The sequence below is a fragment of the Symphalangus syndactylus genome, chromosome 1, assembly GCF_028878055.3.
Source record: "Symphalangus syndactylus isolate Jambi chromosome 1, NHGRI_mSymSyn1-v2.1_pri, whole genome shotgun sequence".
In the NCBI taxonomy this organism is placed as follows: Eukaryota; Metazoa; Chordata; class Mammalia; order Primates; family Hylobatidae; genus Symphalangus; species Symphalangus syndactylus.
In genome coordinates, this window is record NC_072423.2 from 80,782,937 (window position 1) to 80,800,248 (window position 17,312).

General features: G+C 41.5%; 1 protein-coding gene and 1 long non-coding RNA gene across 5 annotated transcripts; both read left to right on the top strand.

Annotated features, from left to right (window-relative positions):
- Nucleotides 1-569: 569 nt before the first annotated feature.
- Nucleotides 570-4,647, top strand: LOC129461045 (uncharacterized). Of its 4 annotated transcripts, none has more exons than XR_008650357.2 (5): nucleotides 570-696; nucleotides 1,929-2,141; nucleotides 2,700-2,860; nucleotides 3,920-4,089; nucleotides 4,341-4,647. It is a non-coding gene; the product is annotated as an uncharacterized lncRNA (long non-coding RNA). The 4 variants fall into 4 exon arrangements; XR_008650358.2 differs by lacking the exon at nucleotides 570-696 and adding an exon at nucleotides 1,513-1,571; XR_010121449.1 differs by lacking the exon at nucleotides 570-696 and having other exon boundaries at nucleotides 1,581-2,141.
- A 4,675-nt stretch (nucleotides 4,648-9,322) lies between these two features.
- LOC129461040 (telomeric repeat-binding factor 1-like) lies at nucleotides 9,323-10,039 on the top strand. The gene has a single exon (XM_055239839.2). It carries the CDS (start codon nucleotides 9,353-9,355, stop codon nucleotides 9,908-9,910), a length of 558 nt encoding a protein of 185 aa, XP_055095814.2. The 5' UTR covers nucleotides 9,323-9,352; the 3' UTR covers nucleotides 9,911-10,039.
- Nucleotides 10,040-17,312: the final 7,273 nt, after the last annotated feature.

Sequence of the window (17,312 nt, forward strand, 5' to 3'; positions counted from 1 at the left end):
AGCCAGGGCCCAGAGGAACTGGACTGAGACCTGCCCAGTGCACTGAGGGTGCACCTGGAGTCCACTCCACCTGACATCCCCGCAGCCCTCACAGGGCCTGACCTCCCAACATGCATCTGCCTCTCCCTGCACCCCAGCTGTCCACTCTGCCTGTTCCCTGACTTCCTCCATTCTGTCCAGTAAGATGGGCTGGTCTCAGCGGACAGCCTGTGTGCACATTTGGTGGCAAGTAGGAGTGACACACCATCCCTGGGAGTCGCCATAGTTCCTGCCAAACCCAACCCCAGAACTCTGTCCCTGAGGTGGTTTTACCAAAACCCAAACCCAGAACTGTGGTTGTGGCTCAGGGCTCAGTACCCGCTAGTGCCGGGACACTATTGGGAGGCTGGGACCTGGCCAAAGCCCATGGTGTCTGTGGCCTGAGGACAGTGTGTCTTGGGGCCATAAGGCCAGGCCAACAATGGCCATTGTGTCATAGGGGCTCAGCCCCAGTGTTTGTCCTTCCCTGGCTACTTCTGATTCAGTCCCATCAGGGCCCTGGAGCCCAAGACCCAGCATCTAAGGTCCCCTCCAGGCATCCTGGTGGCTCAGCTTACTTTATTGTGTTTCATCTGACAACAAAAATGCCAGATCAGATGCACAGATAAATGACTGGAAGTGCTTAATGACTAGAAGAAATCTAGGAGCAGCAAGAAGGTAATGTGGAGAGGGGAGGACCTCCATGACTGGTGTCTGCAGAGCCGGGGTACAGGCACCCAGTGCTGTGTCTTGGCACCACCTGCCTCTCTGAGGGTGAGTGGCACACTGTCCTTACCCAGAGGACAGCAGACCTGGTCACCAGGTTTCGGCCTGTCCCTGCAAGCATCACATTGCTGGAACAGAATCTCATGCCTGAACTTGCACCATCCCTAGCTCAGGGGTTAGGGGTTGTCTCTTGGTGACCTAAGTGAAAAAATAGGTCTAGATCACAGTTCCCGATGCTGAGCACTCATCCACTCTTTGAATCGTGGGAGGGGAGTCCTGGTTCTCGGCTGCTCCTCAAGGGAGTCCCCTTTCAGGTATGGGGCTGGGCAAGGTCACTTCTGCTGGATGTCTAGAAGGGGGAAACAAAGGACCTAGGAAAATACCAGGTACAGCATTTCCACGCTCATCCAGAGCAGGACAAACAGGCCAGGCGATGTCAGGAGCCCAGGTCTCCAGCTGGAGGGAACGTCAACCCTGCAGTGGGAGCAGGGGCCCGTTGCACATCCTAGGCACAGGTGGTAACGTAGGCACCGCAGATAAGCTGGGCTTAGTACACCTCCCTGGCTTCAGAAAGAAGCCAAACAAGGAGATTTCTGCAGAATGAAACCTGCTTTCCTTCCAGAAGCACTGCTGACTGTTTGGTGCTTGCCATTTGTGGCAGTGAGCCTTTTGTTCATTCTGAGGTTGGGCTGCTTTCTCCTCTTGGCCCTGCCTTACAGATCATAAAGGAGAGCAGTAAGAGGTCCCCAGCAAACATCCACAGATGGCCCTGGAGATAAGTCACCTTCTGAGAAACATGTCATGTTCTGGGAGGTCTAAGGCATCAAGTAAGTCTTATGGGGTTGGAGGGTCCCAGGGCAGGTGGGGCAATCCAGAGCCATGGGGGCTTCCTATGGGAGTTGGGAGGTCCCGAGGCAGAGGCAGGGGTTCCACAGGAGGAGTCACAGAGCCACCAAGGGCTCTCCTGGCCCAGGAAGCAGTCAATACCATGGACTGAACACCTGCTGGGCTCCAAGCCCTGGTCTAGGATGGGGCATGTGGGGCCTGGAGGGAGCTCAGAGTGGGAGGCAGAGAGAAGCGTGCTCAGAGGGCACCCATTTCTGCATGTAACGTGGTCCTGAGATTTTGGCTGGGAAGGGTTTCCAGGGTTTCATATGTGTTATGGAGCTACTTCCTCTCCCCAGCCTCACCCTGCAGGAATCCAGTGAATATATTGCCACCAGTGTACCCATTCCTGAGGGGTGGTGCTTCTACAGGGCCTGTGACTTGTTTCACAACTTCAGACACCATCATCCTGCAGCAGCACTGCACCCTTTCTAGTCAGGGTGTTGATGACTTCCTCAAGGCCAAGACCACGTTCAAGATTTTGGACTTTTGATGCACTTGTGATGAGCAAGGTGGGCTTCTTCGGGATCTTAATTCAGGAGGTAGAATGCAGCTTGAGATCAAGTGTCTGATCAAAGAACTTGAACTTGATCTGGAGGGCTTTGGGGAGCCATGGAAGGTGCTGGATAAAGGAGGGACAGTCAAATACGTGTTAGAGATGACTGTAGAAGGCTGCCTGGAAGGAGTGAACAAGAGCCAGGAGACCAGGGAGGGAGCTTGTGGGGCAGGTCTGGAGATGGCAAGGGAGGGATCCTGCTGGGATGAACAGTCTCCAGAGACTGTCTCAGGTTACAATCAGGTGCCCTCAGAGCTAGTGTGTTCAGAGGTCTTGTCTCCAGGATGAAAATGGGAAGGAGTTGTCAGATGAGGACGTATAAATGGCGGCTGGCATATTCATGAGTGCCGGTGGTGGTCCTGGTGTGGGGCCACTATGAGAACAGGGGTCTCTCTCCATCCAGGGACATGGTGGATGGACCCTACATCACTCCATTCTGCCCTTTCTTTCCCTCCTCCCATTCTACCGAGGGCCTCACTGCATTAGCGCTCTCCATCCTCTGGTGCTGAAGCAGCCAAGAGACACAAACCTGCCTGGCCACCTTTAGAATACGACAGCACAGCCAGTGGCCTCTACTGGATCCTGTACAACCTCACAAGACCCCCAGACACTAAGAGTGCTGCCAGCACATGGTGCAAGAGTCCTGAGGGACCACAGTCCTGAAGACATTGAATGGTGGGTGCAGGGCCTCATGGCCTGTCCACAGCCCCTCTCATTGGCTCTGCTCCAGGTGGTGAAGGGGGAAAATGTTTTTGTCAATTCTGCCATGATTGCCTAGCAGGAAAAGGAGCAGAGCTCAGAAGCAGGGCCTGGTACCCAGCCTGCATAACGAGGGAGAATTTGTAGGCTTTGTGGACAGAAAGATCTGGGAGTCCATATCTATCACCCACTAACTCTCTGTGAGACATTAATAAAATCAGTTTTCTTTTCTGAACTACATTTCTGCCACCTGTAAATTGAGGGGGATTTCTTCTACCTCACAAAGCTGCTTAGGGAATGCCTGACAGTGAATGTAGAGCAGGTGCCACCCAGCCAGAATTTGGTGTCCAGACCACTCCTCTTCCCCCTTGATTTTCTGCCTAAATTTGCATTTTGTTCCTAAGACCTTCACTCCCCTTTATTTTGCTCTTCCCTCTGATTCCCACCTTATCATCTCTCCCGTGGGTTCACCAGAATCTAAGTGGGTAACAGTCATGTATGCATGTGCGTGTATGTACATATGCCCTGTATTGGTGTTGGAGTGTGGGGTGTGTGTGTGTGTGTGTGTGTGTGTGTGTGTTGGAGTCACTGAGTGACTGAAACAGTCCACACCAGCCTGCGTTCCTGCTCATTGATGGAGGTGTCGTCAGCTCCCCTGCCCTCAACCCAAGGTCTAACCCTTGCAGTGCAGGCAGGGCGTTCAGGAGGAATCATGTCTTTGGAAGGAGCCCTGAGGAGTGACTGGTGGGTATTGGTGGATAAATACCCTAGCTCCCTTGCTCTGGGTGGGATGACTCTGAGATACATGTTCTGTGCTGTCTCTCAGAAGTACCTGGCAGGGCTGAGTCTTGGCTGCCACAGTGGAAATTTTCTTGATGAAGGTCCCTTTAACTGCTGCATTCCTTTCCTGTCTCAGTTCCCCACTCCTCTTCTGGTGTTTCCTGGGATGACCACCCTAAGGAAGAACTGGCAGTAGAATTACTGTCCGAGAGTCATCTCCAAATAAAATTTTTGTATCTGAATCTTTTCCTCTAGATCTACTTCCAGGAAACTCAAACTAAGACACGCATTTTTTCTGTCGGCTCCTACAATCCTCATAGACCTGTCATTGTGCTGAGGATCAGAGAGGGAACGTCACTTGCCCAAAGTCACACAGCTGAACAGTGATGGAGTTCAACCTTGACCATGGGCTGTCTGGTCCCAAGGTGGATGCTTGCTCCTCTTGCATGAGACTCCTCTCTTATCAGGGTCAAATGAATGAATGGAGGCTGATAAAAGTTTGGTCTCTGATGACTGTGCCAGAGGCTCATGGCTGGCGCCTGTGTTCTCTCTTACCTCATTAAGAGTAATAATGAAAAACATGCTTGGGGCTGACTGTGTGCCTCAGGGTGTTGTTGTAGGTGTTTGCTTACTTTAATTCATTTAATTTTCACAATAACCTTGTTTTTACTTCTAGTTTTTAGGTGAAAAAAACTGGGGCAAAGAGCAATACAAGAGAGTTGCCAAAATTCATACTGCTTGTCCAGGTTTGAAGCAAGCAGACTGCACCTAGAGTCCTTGTCTGTACCCATGGCACCCTGGTTTCTCACGCATCTCATAATGGAGTTCCACTTTGTGTCAAGCATGGCATTGAGCAGTTTCTAATAATAAACGTGTACCAATTCTATCATCAAGCTGTTTATGTTTTTTACATTTCTGTTCTTGATAATTATATGCTAGTCTTTGAATATGAAGATAATGCTTCTGACCCAATATTCATAATGCATGTGCCTCGAGTTGTTATGTTTTGCAAGAGAAATGAATTTCTTTTAAGAACATAATCTGTAATATCACTAAGTATATATATTATGGGATATCATTGTTTTCCAAAGGTCTTTGAGCTGAAATAAATATAAGTTTATTTTGATCTGATGCACTTTATTTCCCAGTCTTCATGTGACCAACAGCACAAACTGCAAGACTGTCTGTCACCTGAGTGTGGCTTGCAACCAAGCACATGTGGGAATTCAGTGAAGGCCCCTGCCTTGACCTCATTATTTTCAAAAAAATCCAAGAAACTCATTATCAACAGGAACCAGCCAAAGACAGTGATCACTCTTTATCCATGTAAATAGACACCGTAATTTAAGGCCATTGTAATACCAGAAATCTGCACTGTGAATACTTGGAAGATGACAGTTGATAAAGCTTGGAGGTTTGCAATGGCTAGATTGTCAGAAGGGGTTAAATGTATGTTCTAATAATAACAGAGCAAGAAAAGAGAATGCCCTGGTGATGTGTACATTTAAAATACAGAGGTACATTTTAGGAAAACCAAAAATCAATCCATGAACTTTGAAATGAAGGGAGATAGTTCTGAGAGAACTAGAGGAACTGGACTTGAGATCCAAGATTACAATTTACTCAATTTATTTTTTATAGATAATTTAAGTATGGAATATTTAATTTTATTATTATAGATAGTAAGGTATAATACAGAATATAAAGTCCATTAAATTAAGGTGGTTATAGATCCTGGTTTTCTTGACACTCCTATATCATGCTGATGGTTCCTGTGTGAATACTAACACTACCCCCTTCGATTCACAAGTGTCTTGCAGTGTGTGTGTGTGTGCGTGTGCGTGCACGCGTGCATGTGTAGCTTTTGGTTTTATTCTTGTTTGTTTGTTTTGCAAAAATGAAATGATAGCAAACGTGTGTTCCTGAAACTTTTCTTCACTGAATACATATCTTAGAATCTTTATTTTTCTTATTATTCAAAATAATTCCTTTTTTAACCTACTACTTACTCATCATTAAATATAGTTATTTAATCCTCTTTTAAAACCATTTGAATTGTTTTAAATTTTGCCCTACTGCCAATAATTTCATCATATTCTTTTAACCTATAACTGCACATATGTTTTAGTATTTCTGTAGGTTACATTTTTGGAAATGGTATCAGATCAAAAAAGTTAACATTAAAATCATAATCAATATTCCCAAATATAGACACATTTTTGAATCTTCAATTTAATCACTTTCATACAATTTCAACTTTCCTTAATAATACTTCTAATTTAAACTAAGGAGCTTTAGTTGTTTAGGACCACAATGATTTCTATCAGAGGGAGGACAAAATGTGAAATATTTTGTTTTGTAATTTATTTGTTGCAAAAAACATCCTTGCTGTTTGGAAATTGAGAAATTGTCCAAGCAAGTACACTATGGACAACAAATGTCATGAACTGCCTGTCCACACTGAGGTTTGAGAGCAACAGGAGACTTGAGACTTCTTCTAAGACAGTTTAAAGAAGTCTCATTTATTTGTCTTTTTATACAATGTAGCAAATCAATATATTAAATAATATAAGAACATCAAGTTTTCTTACATATAAAACTAGAGTAACCTATCAAACAAAGCTGTTCCATGTAACTGAGAACTCATTAACCCTGAGGTCCTAGGACTATATGAAGTCAGTGCAACAGCAGACAATAGTCTGTCATGTGCAACTAGGGCTGCTGGTGGGGAAAAGTACAACATTCCAGATTCGTCAGTGATGTGGCTGGATTGTTGGGTGTGAGAAATGCACCAGCCCTGACTCAGAGATGCCCTCTCTTGCTCATCTTCCTGTCATTCTGGTGCTGAACACCTGTGCCCACCCATAGTGACCTGTGACCGAGGGCATGTGCACAAACACCTTCCCTATCTCCCTGTCTTTTTTCTTTCCCTCTTTTCCCTTTATTCATTCCACTATCCTTCTTCCTCCCCCTCATAACCCCAACTCTTTTCATATCATCAACAAATGGCAAGTACAGGCCCTGAGGAAGGCACAGATATCTAAGACAGAACTTCTGCCCTCGAAAAGCCCCTGATCTAGTCTGGGAGACTGACATATAATCAGAGGATCAGATAGCCTGATGAACACCGTGATCATGTGCCTGACACCTTAGAATAAAGAAAATGCGACAACTCATATTGCTAGGAGGAATCAGGACAGCTTTGCAGAGCACAGGGCGTTTGTGATGTGTCTGGAAGTTCATTGTCTTTGAGTGTAGGAAACCACCGTCGGAGCATATAGGCTGGACCTAGGAACCCTGGGCTCTGCACCAAACACAGGCTCCTGAATGGAAGATAGGTGACATTGTCACTGTCTTTAGTCGCTGCCCTGGCTTGCCTAGAAGGAAATAAATTAAGTTGTCATAGGTGGTGTGTACTTGTACCTAAAGATGTCACAGCTAGCTGAGGGGAAATAAGACCCTGAAGATTGTTAGGGTAGTGAAATTATTCTTTAATATACTGTTATGGGAAATATATGACATAATGCATTTAGCAAAGCCCATAGAACCATAAAACACAGGGATTAAACCCTGATATAAACTGTGGATGTTAGTTAATCATAATGCATGAATATTGGTTCAAATAGGGGTAACAAATGTGCCACACCAACACAAAATGTTAATAATAGGAAAAAGCAGAGGCTGGTGGTGGAAGACAGTATACAGGAACCCCATATATTTTGTTCACATTTTCTGAAAACCTAAAACTGGTCTAAAAATCAAAGTCTATTAATTTTTTTAAACACCGTGAAACAGTATGTCTATCTTCTATTAGTTCCCTGCCTTTGTGAAAATAAGAGCAGATTTTCGGTTTTTCTTCTTTAGGACAAGAATTATATTTTTATAAAAACTCCTCCATTACTTTTGATATATCTACTTATTTCTTCAATAACTGGATCAAACACTTTAATATTAATGAAGGTAGATCCAATAGGATATCTTGGTAGATTGGAAGAGAGAGTGAGAGTAACAGAGGCATAAAGGATGATGCTGAGCAAGAAGAAGCAGGGCTGGTACTAGGATGAGCCAAGTGAGATGTTAAGGGCATAAAATTTAAGGTGGCCCTTGCATAGCCATGCAAAAGCAAGGTCAGCACTTCCTTGATGCTCTGAATGCCTTAAAGTTTGTGCCTAAGTGGTTGGCTTACTTCACTCTTGTCCTAGTCCTGACTGGATCAATGGTATCACCATCCACTGAGTTGGGGGAGGCTGAGCAGAAGCAAATTTGGGGAGGCTGGATTGAATATAGAAGCCTGGTTCTGGACATGTTGACTTTGAGAGGGCCATTGAACATTCAGGTGGACACATCTGGTAGTCAGCTGGATCTCTGAGTCTATATCTCAGGAAAGAGGCTGAGACTAAAGTTATGTATTTAGAAGTTATCACAAGACTAGATGAACTCATGAAGAAAGTGAGTGTGAATGGATAGTTAGATAGATAAGGGAAGAGTTTCAAGGCCTGAGCCATGAAATACTTCTACTTGTCAGAAAGAAAAAGAGGAGCCAGCAAGGAACCTTGAAAAAGAGCAGGCAATAAGAGAAGGAACACTGGCAGTGTATATTCCTGGAAGACAAGACAATGCTTCAAGGAGTAGAGAGTAATAAATTGTGTTTCATGCTGCTATAGTTGAGTTAGACAAAGCTTGAAACTCGAACTTTGGTGTTAGTAGCATTGAGGTCATCGACGATGTTGACTAAAACAGTTTTAGTGGAGAGATGACAACAAAAGCCTGAACAGAGTGCACTGAAGAGAGAAGAAGAGAGGAGAGAAATTTGATTCTGCAAATACATAAAACTCTTTCAAGGGCTTCTTTTAGAAAAAGGAAGGAAGGTAGAGAGAGAGACAGACAGAGTGAGAGAGGTGAGAGAGAAGCCAGAGGGGGAAGAGAGGTCCAGAATTTAATACTTTCCCAGTTTTTCCAACTTGCATCCCAACCCCTTGTCTCTGGGTTTAGCTCTGGATACTTTGAGATTCTAATATTTATCTCCTCAGAAGGTGAGATGCAGAAGAGGACATAGGAAATTGAGATAATAACTACTTTCTTCTGATGGGTGGGAAAAATTCTATATGAGAGTTTTTCTACCAAGACACAAGTGAAAGGAAGTGGCAACATGTTGCAATTCATCTAAGATCAGCAACTTTTTTTTCTCTGTTTGAATTTGTTGATTTGGAAATTATTTGGCTCTGCAACTGAATCATCATTTGCTCTACCAGTTTTTCTAAAGTTTCACATGCTGATGCCAGTTAAGAAAGAATACATTTTAATCTGTCAACTTTTGCTTACCAAAGAGGATCTAAAAGTGTGTTCAAAGGTAATTTGAACAGACTCTTTCAAGATAGTGCATCTTTTAGTAGATCCGCAGAACAGTAAATATAACTTGATAATCACGCCAAACATTTCTTGCATTGTAAAATTGAATTGGCAGCTTTGCATAATAAAGGGCTAACATTATGAACCACACAAGATTTGCCTGAAACTTGATTGTTCAGTCTCAAAATTCTCTACTGAATACTCTTGTGCTTGCTTTTGTATTTATCCATTTTCATGTAACTGCTTAGAGCAGACTTTTTTAAAAATCTTTTTTCATAAAAATAAATTTTAATAAATATGCCGGCGAGTGGTAGGGATACCGACCCTACCGAGGAGCAGATGGCAGAAACAGAGAGAAACGACGAGGAGCAGTTCGAATGCCAGGAACTGCTCGAGTGCCAGGTGCAGGTGGGGGCCCCTGAGGAGGAAGAGCAGGATGCGGGCCTGGTGCCCGAGGCCGAGGCCGTGGCTGCCAGCTGGATGCTCAATTTCCTCTGCCTCTCTCTTTGCCAAGCTTTCCGCGACGGCCGCTCCGAGGACTTCCGCAGGAGCTACAACAGCGCAGAGGCTATTATTCATGGACTATCCAGTCTAACAGCTTACCAGTTGAGAACGATATACATATGTCAGTTTTTGACAAGAATTGCAGCAGGAAAAACCCTTGATGCACAGTTTGAAAATGATGAACGAATTACACCCTTGGAATCAGCCCTGATGATTTGGGGTTCAATTGAAAAGGAATGTGACAAACTTCACGAAGAAATACAGAATTTAATTAAAATTCAGGCTATAGCTGTTTGTACGGAAAATGGCAACTTTAAAGAAGCAGAAGAAGTCTTTGAAAGAATATTTGGTGATCCAAATTCTTTATGCCTTTCAAAAGCAAATTGCTTATGATAATCTCTCAGAAAGATACATTTCATTCCTTTTTTCAACACTTCAGCTACAACCACATGATGGAGAAAATTAAGAGTTATGTGAATTATGTTCTAAGTGAAAAATCATCAACCTTTCTAATGAAGGCAGCAGCAAAAGAAGTAGAAAGTAAAAGAACAAGAACAATAACTTCTCAAGATAAACCTAATGGTAATGATATTGAAATGGAAACTGAAGCTAATTTGGATACAAGAAAAAGGTCTCAAAAGAATCTTTTCTTATCTAAGTTGCAACACAGAACCCAGCAACAAGACCTTAATAAGAAAGAAAGAAGAGTAGGAACTCTTCAAAGTGCAAAAAAGAAAAGAGAAAGCAGAAGAGCCACTAAAAGCAGAATACCTGTTTCAAAGGCTCATCCGGTAACTCCTGAAAAACATCGAGCTAGAAAAAGACAGACGTGGCTTTGGGAAGAAGACAAGAATTTGAGATCTCGCGTGAGGAAATATGGAGAGGGAAATAGTCTAAAATACTATTGCATTATAAATTCAACAACTGGACTAGTGTCATGTTAAAAGACAAATGGAGGACCACGAAGAAACTAGAACTGATTTGCTCAAACAGCGAAGACTGATTGTGTTTGTAACAGCTTGATGAAAGGACAGTTAAGTATTTTGATCACTGCATTTTGTTTGAAACTTGTGTCATTGATGTATTTTAAAACTTCTGTTTAAAGCATTACAGTATTTTTCTGTGACCATCAATTAATATGAGGGTTTGTGCTATAAGAGTTAAGGCATATGCTATCATTGTATTCTTTAAGAACTTTATTTTGATAAAATGTAAATTTGTTGAACCCTGTCACATTTAGTATCCCCACCCCCAAATCCTGTTCCAATGAAAAAATTAAAACCTGATACGAAAAAAAAAAATTAAATTAACCTATTTTGTGTCTGTAGGCTGACCTCAACCCTGTAACATAACCAATTAAAATGAATTTTCTTTTTTTTTTTTAAGACAGAGTTTCTCTCTGTCGCCCAGGCTGGAGTGCAACGGCACAATTTCAGCTCACTGCAACCTCTGCCTCCTGGGTTCAAGCGATTCTCCTGCCTCAGCCTCCTGAGTAGCTGGGATTATATGCACACGCCACCACGCCCAGCTAATTTTTGTACTTTTAGTAGAGGCGGGGTTTCACCATGCTGGTTAGGATGGTCTCGAACTCCTGACTTCATGATTCACCTACCTCTGCCTCCCAAAGTGCTGAGATTACAGACATGAGCCACTGCGTCCTGCCTAAAATGAATTTTCTAGATGATTGAATAACAGTAGTCCTTTGATAGGAGATAAGGAGTTGGTTTATGGCCTTAATATATTACTTAATTACTTAAGATGTTTATTAATAGAATGATGAATGTACAGAGTAACCTATAAGCATGACATGCTTTTGCTTTCAGTAGTTTCATGTAAAGAAAAAAACTTGAAAATAGTAATACCTGAGGACCCATGGGAATAATAGACATTGGGGAGGTAGGATGGGGAGCGGGAACAAGAGCTGAAAAACTACCTACTGGGGACTCTGCTCACTACCTGGGTGACAGGATCATCTGTACCCTAAACCTCAACATCACACAGTATACCCAGCTAACAAACCTGCCCATGTGTTCCCTGAATCTAAAAAAAAAATCGAAATAATTGTTTTAAAAAGGAAAAAGACAATAGTATTACCCATGGGACAAAATTTGTACTATTAGCAAGAATCATTTGTGTCTCATTTAGAAACAATTTGACTTTTGTTCCAGTGTTTAAACTTTGGCAAAAGTGGTTTTGAATAGATCTTTATAAACTGATGCCATAAATACAAGATTCTCTGATAACTTCATTTAATATATCAATATTGGGCCTAAAACAGTATTCTGTAAATCTTAAATTAGTATTAACTATGATCATCTTGATGTCTACATTAGATAATAAACAAGGTCATACATACCTTACTAAACAATTTTGGTTTTTCACCAACATTTTATTTAAAAGATTTAGACTAACAGAATTATTTAGCATTTCGAGTCATGTGCTTTATTTAACAAGTGAGTAAAAATATTGGAATATTGAAGTATTTGCATAAAAAATCAAATGGTAGTGTTTTGTAATCTCTATTGTATTTCCTATTAAGGTTTCATATATTACTTTCCCATTGTTCCTGAATTTGTTATCCTATATATAAACAGAAACATGGATGAGTACCATAAAATAAATAAATAAATAAATAAATAAATATGCCAAACTCACTCCAATAGCATCCATCATATCATATGTAGTATATAAATATATATTTTACCATTATAATTGACAAACCAGCAATTATGAGCTTGATTCTTTGTGGATGCATTAGGAGCAGTGTTTCTTCATAGGATATAATATTCCGTAATTTCTTATTCTTTACTGCTTGCTGCACTGTAAAACGTTTATAAAATGAGTTGCTTTTGGGGTGTGAAATGAGCAATCATCAGAGGAAAAGCATTAAGGACGAGAAAGTGGAGTGAGGATCATGAAGCATGTGCATTTCTTTCTCAAGGTTGTGGGTAAATTTCAGCTCCGTGGAAAACCTTGAGAAAGAATCCAGCAAGAATGAAATCATGAAATATTAGCTTTCCCCAAGTAGAAATTCCATAATAGAACTATAAAATTGCTGCTTACAAATTTTTTCTTCTAAATTCTACTTGAAATTGGGGAATTGAAAGGGCCAGGAGGGAGCTTGGAATTCATCTAGTCTGAACTCATTATGCATAGGAAAAGCTTAGGTGAGCCATTCTGCAAATCACACTAAAGTGACATAGAAACTACTAGAACCTAAGGTTCTGAATTACTGTTTCAGGTGTTCATCTGCTACAACAAACATTTATCAAACACCTAGTAGGTATAAGAGATCATTTAAACCCACCCCAAAGGTTACAAAGTTGAGGAAAGCACTCTGCCTTTGCAGAAATCACAATCTATTATCAAAGCATATGATAAAAATTTCAATATCTAAAACACAAGATCTAATGTGTTAATTGCCATGAGAATGATCTAAGAGTTTAAGAAGGGAGAGATACAATGAAGTTTGGGCAAACCAGTATGTTTCTTGAAGGAATAGCACTTAATTTGTGATGTGAAGGTAAAATCTCAGTAAAGAAAAGTGAGGAAGAAAGCAGTAAGCCTGGCAGAAGGAATATTATTAGCAAGTCCAGGAAAATATACTCTAATCAAAAAGAGCAAGTAGCCTAATGTGACTGGATTTCAATTTACCTTTACATTTTTTCTATCATGTTATTTCATGCCCATAAATTGTGGCAATAGTCTAAATGAACTTGAATATCAGACCAAATTGCCTTGTCTTATGTGGTAACCCACTCAAGTCTCTAAGCAGAAAATAACCTGACCCCCATTCTCTGAGATTTGAGAAAAAAAAAACTGTGTATCTTTCACTAAAGTTTGTAATGCATTTTGGAAGGAAAGAGGAAAAGAGAACGAATAAGTCCTGACCATGTGTATTACCCATTTGCTCTGAAAGCCATATCCTGCCCCTTTTTCTGCTCAGCTCTGAATGTTAGTCTCACAATGAGGTTTAGCTAAGTGAAGGCAGAGGAGCGGGCATCCAAAGGGTAGAAGGGAAGGAGAAGCCAGACTGTTTCTTCTCACTCTCTGTACTTGAGGTAGCATCTCTTCTCTGGTTTCGGTTCCTGTTGTGCAGTCTTTGCCATGCTTCCAGCCTGGCAGCCTTGGCATTTCCTAAGCAGTTCCTTCTCCATGATTCCAGGTCCTGCTGAGGCCCCAACTCAGAGAATCCCGTAGTGCCACCGCCTCCCTTTGAGCTCCATTTCTGATATCATAGAGACTTTCTGTTGTTGCTAACCTCTGGGTGCTTCACATTTTCTTATTAACTTTTTCCACTGTTCCGATATAGGATATTAAAAAGCATATTACCGAAATTTTAAAAAGCGTAATTGCCTTTAGATATAATTAAACAAAGGGCCTCAAACAAAGTCACCATGGACCTGCCTCTTTCTCGCTATTCCCGGACTCTTCTGTGTTCTTTTTGCATTGTCTTTGCTGTCAAGCTAGTTCTTTCTATAATTGGAAAGATGACTGTTGTTTGGCCCAAGTCTACATCCATATGGCTCAAAATCCAAATGAAAAAGAGATTATCTATTTTCCAGAAATCCTGCATTAAATCTCAAAGTTGAATTTGATTGATTTGCTAGAGGGTAGGGTGATGAAGTTCTCTGGTCCTGGTCATTGGAGAGGGGTAAATGTTATTTCAGCCTCAGTCAAGTTTTATGGAGTGAGGCATAGCGTTGCCTGAAAAGAAGGGATACTGGGCAAACAACAATCATCTAATACAGAGAGATGCTGAAAATTATCTATTTGCTCCTCCATATCCACTCTCATCCTTTTCTAACCTGATTTTGTGCAAAGGAAACTCACCTCCTTGGCCACTCTCTTCCTTTGTCCTCTGACTTTATGTCAAGTGCAGCCAATGGAGCACATTGCCATGGGAATGGACACCAAGAGGAAAGAGCCTTAGTGGGGTTTATTCCACCCTCACCTGGCCAGGCAGTGATGTGGCAGTGGCGGTGGCAGCAACCCTCACTGGAGCAGCTCTTGCTGAGTAATGTCTCCCATGTGCAGATTCCCCAGTGCTCTGATAAAAGCTCTCACCTCCCCCAACCCTACAGGCCTGATGGTGGGGATGGCCTTCACCACCACTAGTCCCTGGGTGCCTCACTGCTTCTAGTGGGTTCCTTAGCTTTGTCCATACCCTGAATGAACTCTTGATTAAACCCTCTTCAGTTATCCTTTTTTTTTTAAGCATGCCAGCTGATCCAGCCAGGACCTGGTACTTATGGGTTAAATGATTATTGCCACTTTCTAGCTGACAAAGCCAAGCTTAAACATTTTCAGAAACTTACTAAAGACCACGCAATGAGGAGGAGGTGGGGTTGGGACTGAAATTTTGGTTTATTTGCCTTCAAAGTCTGGATCTTAGAAGAACAATTTCTCCCCCTTTGACAGACATAAACCCAAGAGCATCTATGCCATTGTCACGTGTCTTGTCTGTCTACCTTCTACATACATCCGAGTATGATGGGCCAGGCAGACAGGGATTTTGGCTTCCTTAGCAAAATTGGCTCTTAAGTTAAAAAGAAAAACAAAATAAGATGGAGAATCCCCTCTCTTACATTCACAACTTCATGGCTGACTCCAGTTTGCTTTTTGATAATATACACATTCCACTTCTTATATTCTGTGAGTAAATAGGCCTTTCATAAGCCCATCCAAAGGGTAACATAATTTTCATTCTGTCCCCTCTCCTTGCACTTTTCTTAAAGTGAATTCCTAGTTAATGCCTGAGAGAGTAAAATTCCTGATCCAATTTTTTTTCACAAAATGTGTAGTTTTATGTGGAGGAAATAGGAGTCTGGAAGATACTCAGTCTCAATGAACTTTCCTCCTCTGAGGAAGGTTAGCAATTGGGATAGGAGTCAGTAGAGGCACCCTCATTAGTCACCAGCTCTGATTGTAAACAGTGGGGTAATCGGTTTCAATTCTTTACCATAGAACTTTCTCTGGCACCAGATTCATGTAAGTATAATTCAGAAATGTAAGTGGACAACAGCTTATTGTCCAAGGCTCCCAAGGACCAAAAGAGAAGGTGCAAAAATAAAAGCTTAAAAGTAGCCAAGTAACTCTGACCTGGAGTGCTGAAGTTCATTCCCTTTCTACATCATTTCCATAATATCTCCATATCCAAATGGTATCCCAGAATACATGAAGGAATTAGGAAGTCTAAGAAGTTAAATGGAAAATAATAGCAGGGGTAAAGTGCAATTAATGCCATAGGCAGGAAAGGTAAATGCACTGATTTAGCTGAGATTTAACACAACTTTGGAATTCAACTTGGCAAAGCAAGAGGGGACATTGGAAAAGCCATACCTTGCTAAGAGAGAAAGTAGCTTTCTATTCTGAAGCAGCTATATATGTGCAGTCATAGATGGCCCAATCCATGAGAGAAATGAGCAGTCTGGTTTATGGGAAGAATACAATGCAAGAAGGCATTTAGATGCAGCTAAATCACTGATCTTGAGGGGTCAAGGAAGATAGACACCTTATTTAATGACAAGGTAACAAAAACAGAAATAATACTTTTAAAATTATTTTTAAAATCTTACTTGTGATGCATACGAATGTCCCAGAGTTGTGTGGGCTTTTCTCCAGAAGTACAAATTCACAAAATGTTATTTATTTATTTATTTTATTATAATTTAAGTTCTGGGATACATGTGCAGAATGTGCAGGTTTGTTACATAGGTATACACATGCCATGGTGGTTTGCTGCACCCATCAACACGTCATCTATGTTAGGAATTTCTCCTAATGCCATCCCTCTCCTAGCCCCTCACCCCCTAATAGGCCCCATTGTGTGATGTTCCCCTCCCTGTGTCCATGTGATCTCATTGTTCAATTCCCACTTATGAGTGAGAACATGTGATATTTGGTTTTCTGTTCCTGTGTTAGTTTGCTGAGAATGATGGTTTCCAGCTTCATCCATGATTATTTTGACAAAAGTTTAGAGCAAAACAAAGGATAGGCCAAGGGCCTCTGGTCAGAGTTTGTGCTCTGAAAGGGGATCCCTTTCTCCATGGTGCTAGGTAGTCACGGTGATACACAGGCAAAACAGAAGTGATCTCCCTGTTTTCTTCAACCAAGTCCCAATTACTCCCAGCATCTTCATAATGGGTGAGAATGAACCTCGGTTGAGTGCAACATGCTCCATGGTTTGTGTTTCTTTCCTTTTTTTTTTTTTTTTTTTTTTTTTTTTTTTTTTTTTTTTGCTACAAGGTTGCAGGCTCCCTTGTAGTCTACAAACAGCTTGAGAACAGGGATGGTCTTTACTCATCTTTGTTCTTATTCCTTAGCTCAAGGCCTGGACACATAGCAGGCATTTATTTAATAAAGTGAGTTCTGTTAACCTAATCTTTAAATATTGATGTTGTTTTATTTTCAGGAGAAAAACTTACTTAGGTCACAAACATACACACACACCATATGCATTCACACTCCAGAAAAGTAAATCCAACACATACATACACACAAAGAACAAGTGATGTAAAAAAGATGATAAATCGAAGACAATAAAACGTTCATTTTTATACTAAAATTAAAAAATAAGACATGAAGAAAGCTGAGCATAAAAGATTGACATATACAGAAGCTACAGGAAAACAGACACACAAAGTATTATTTCATGTCTCCGTGTATTGATTTTTTTCTCTAACATGGGGAATGAGGTAGGATTTCCATTGCCCCCCACTTTCTGTTGGCTGCTGATGGCTATATTTACTTTTCTGAGAATCTCACGTATTGACCATAGATATTGTTGTCACTA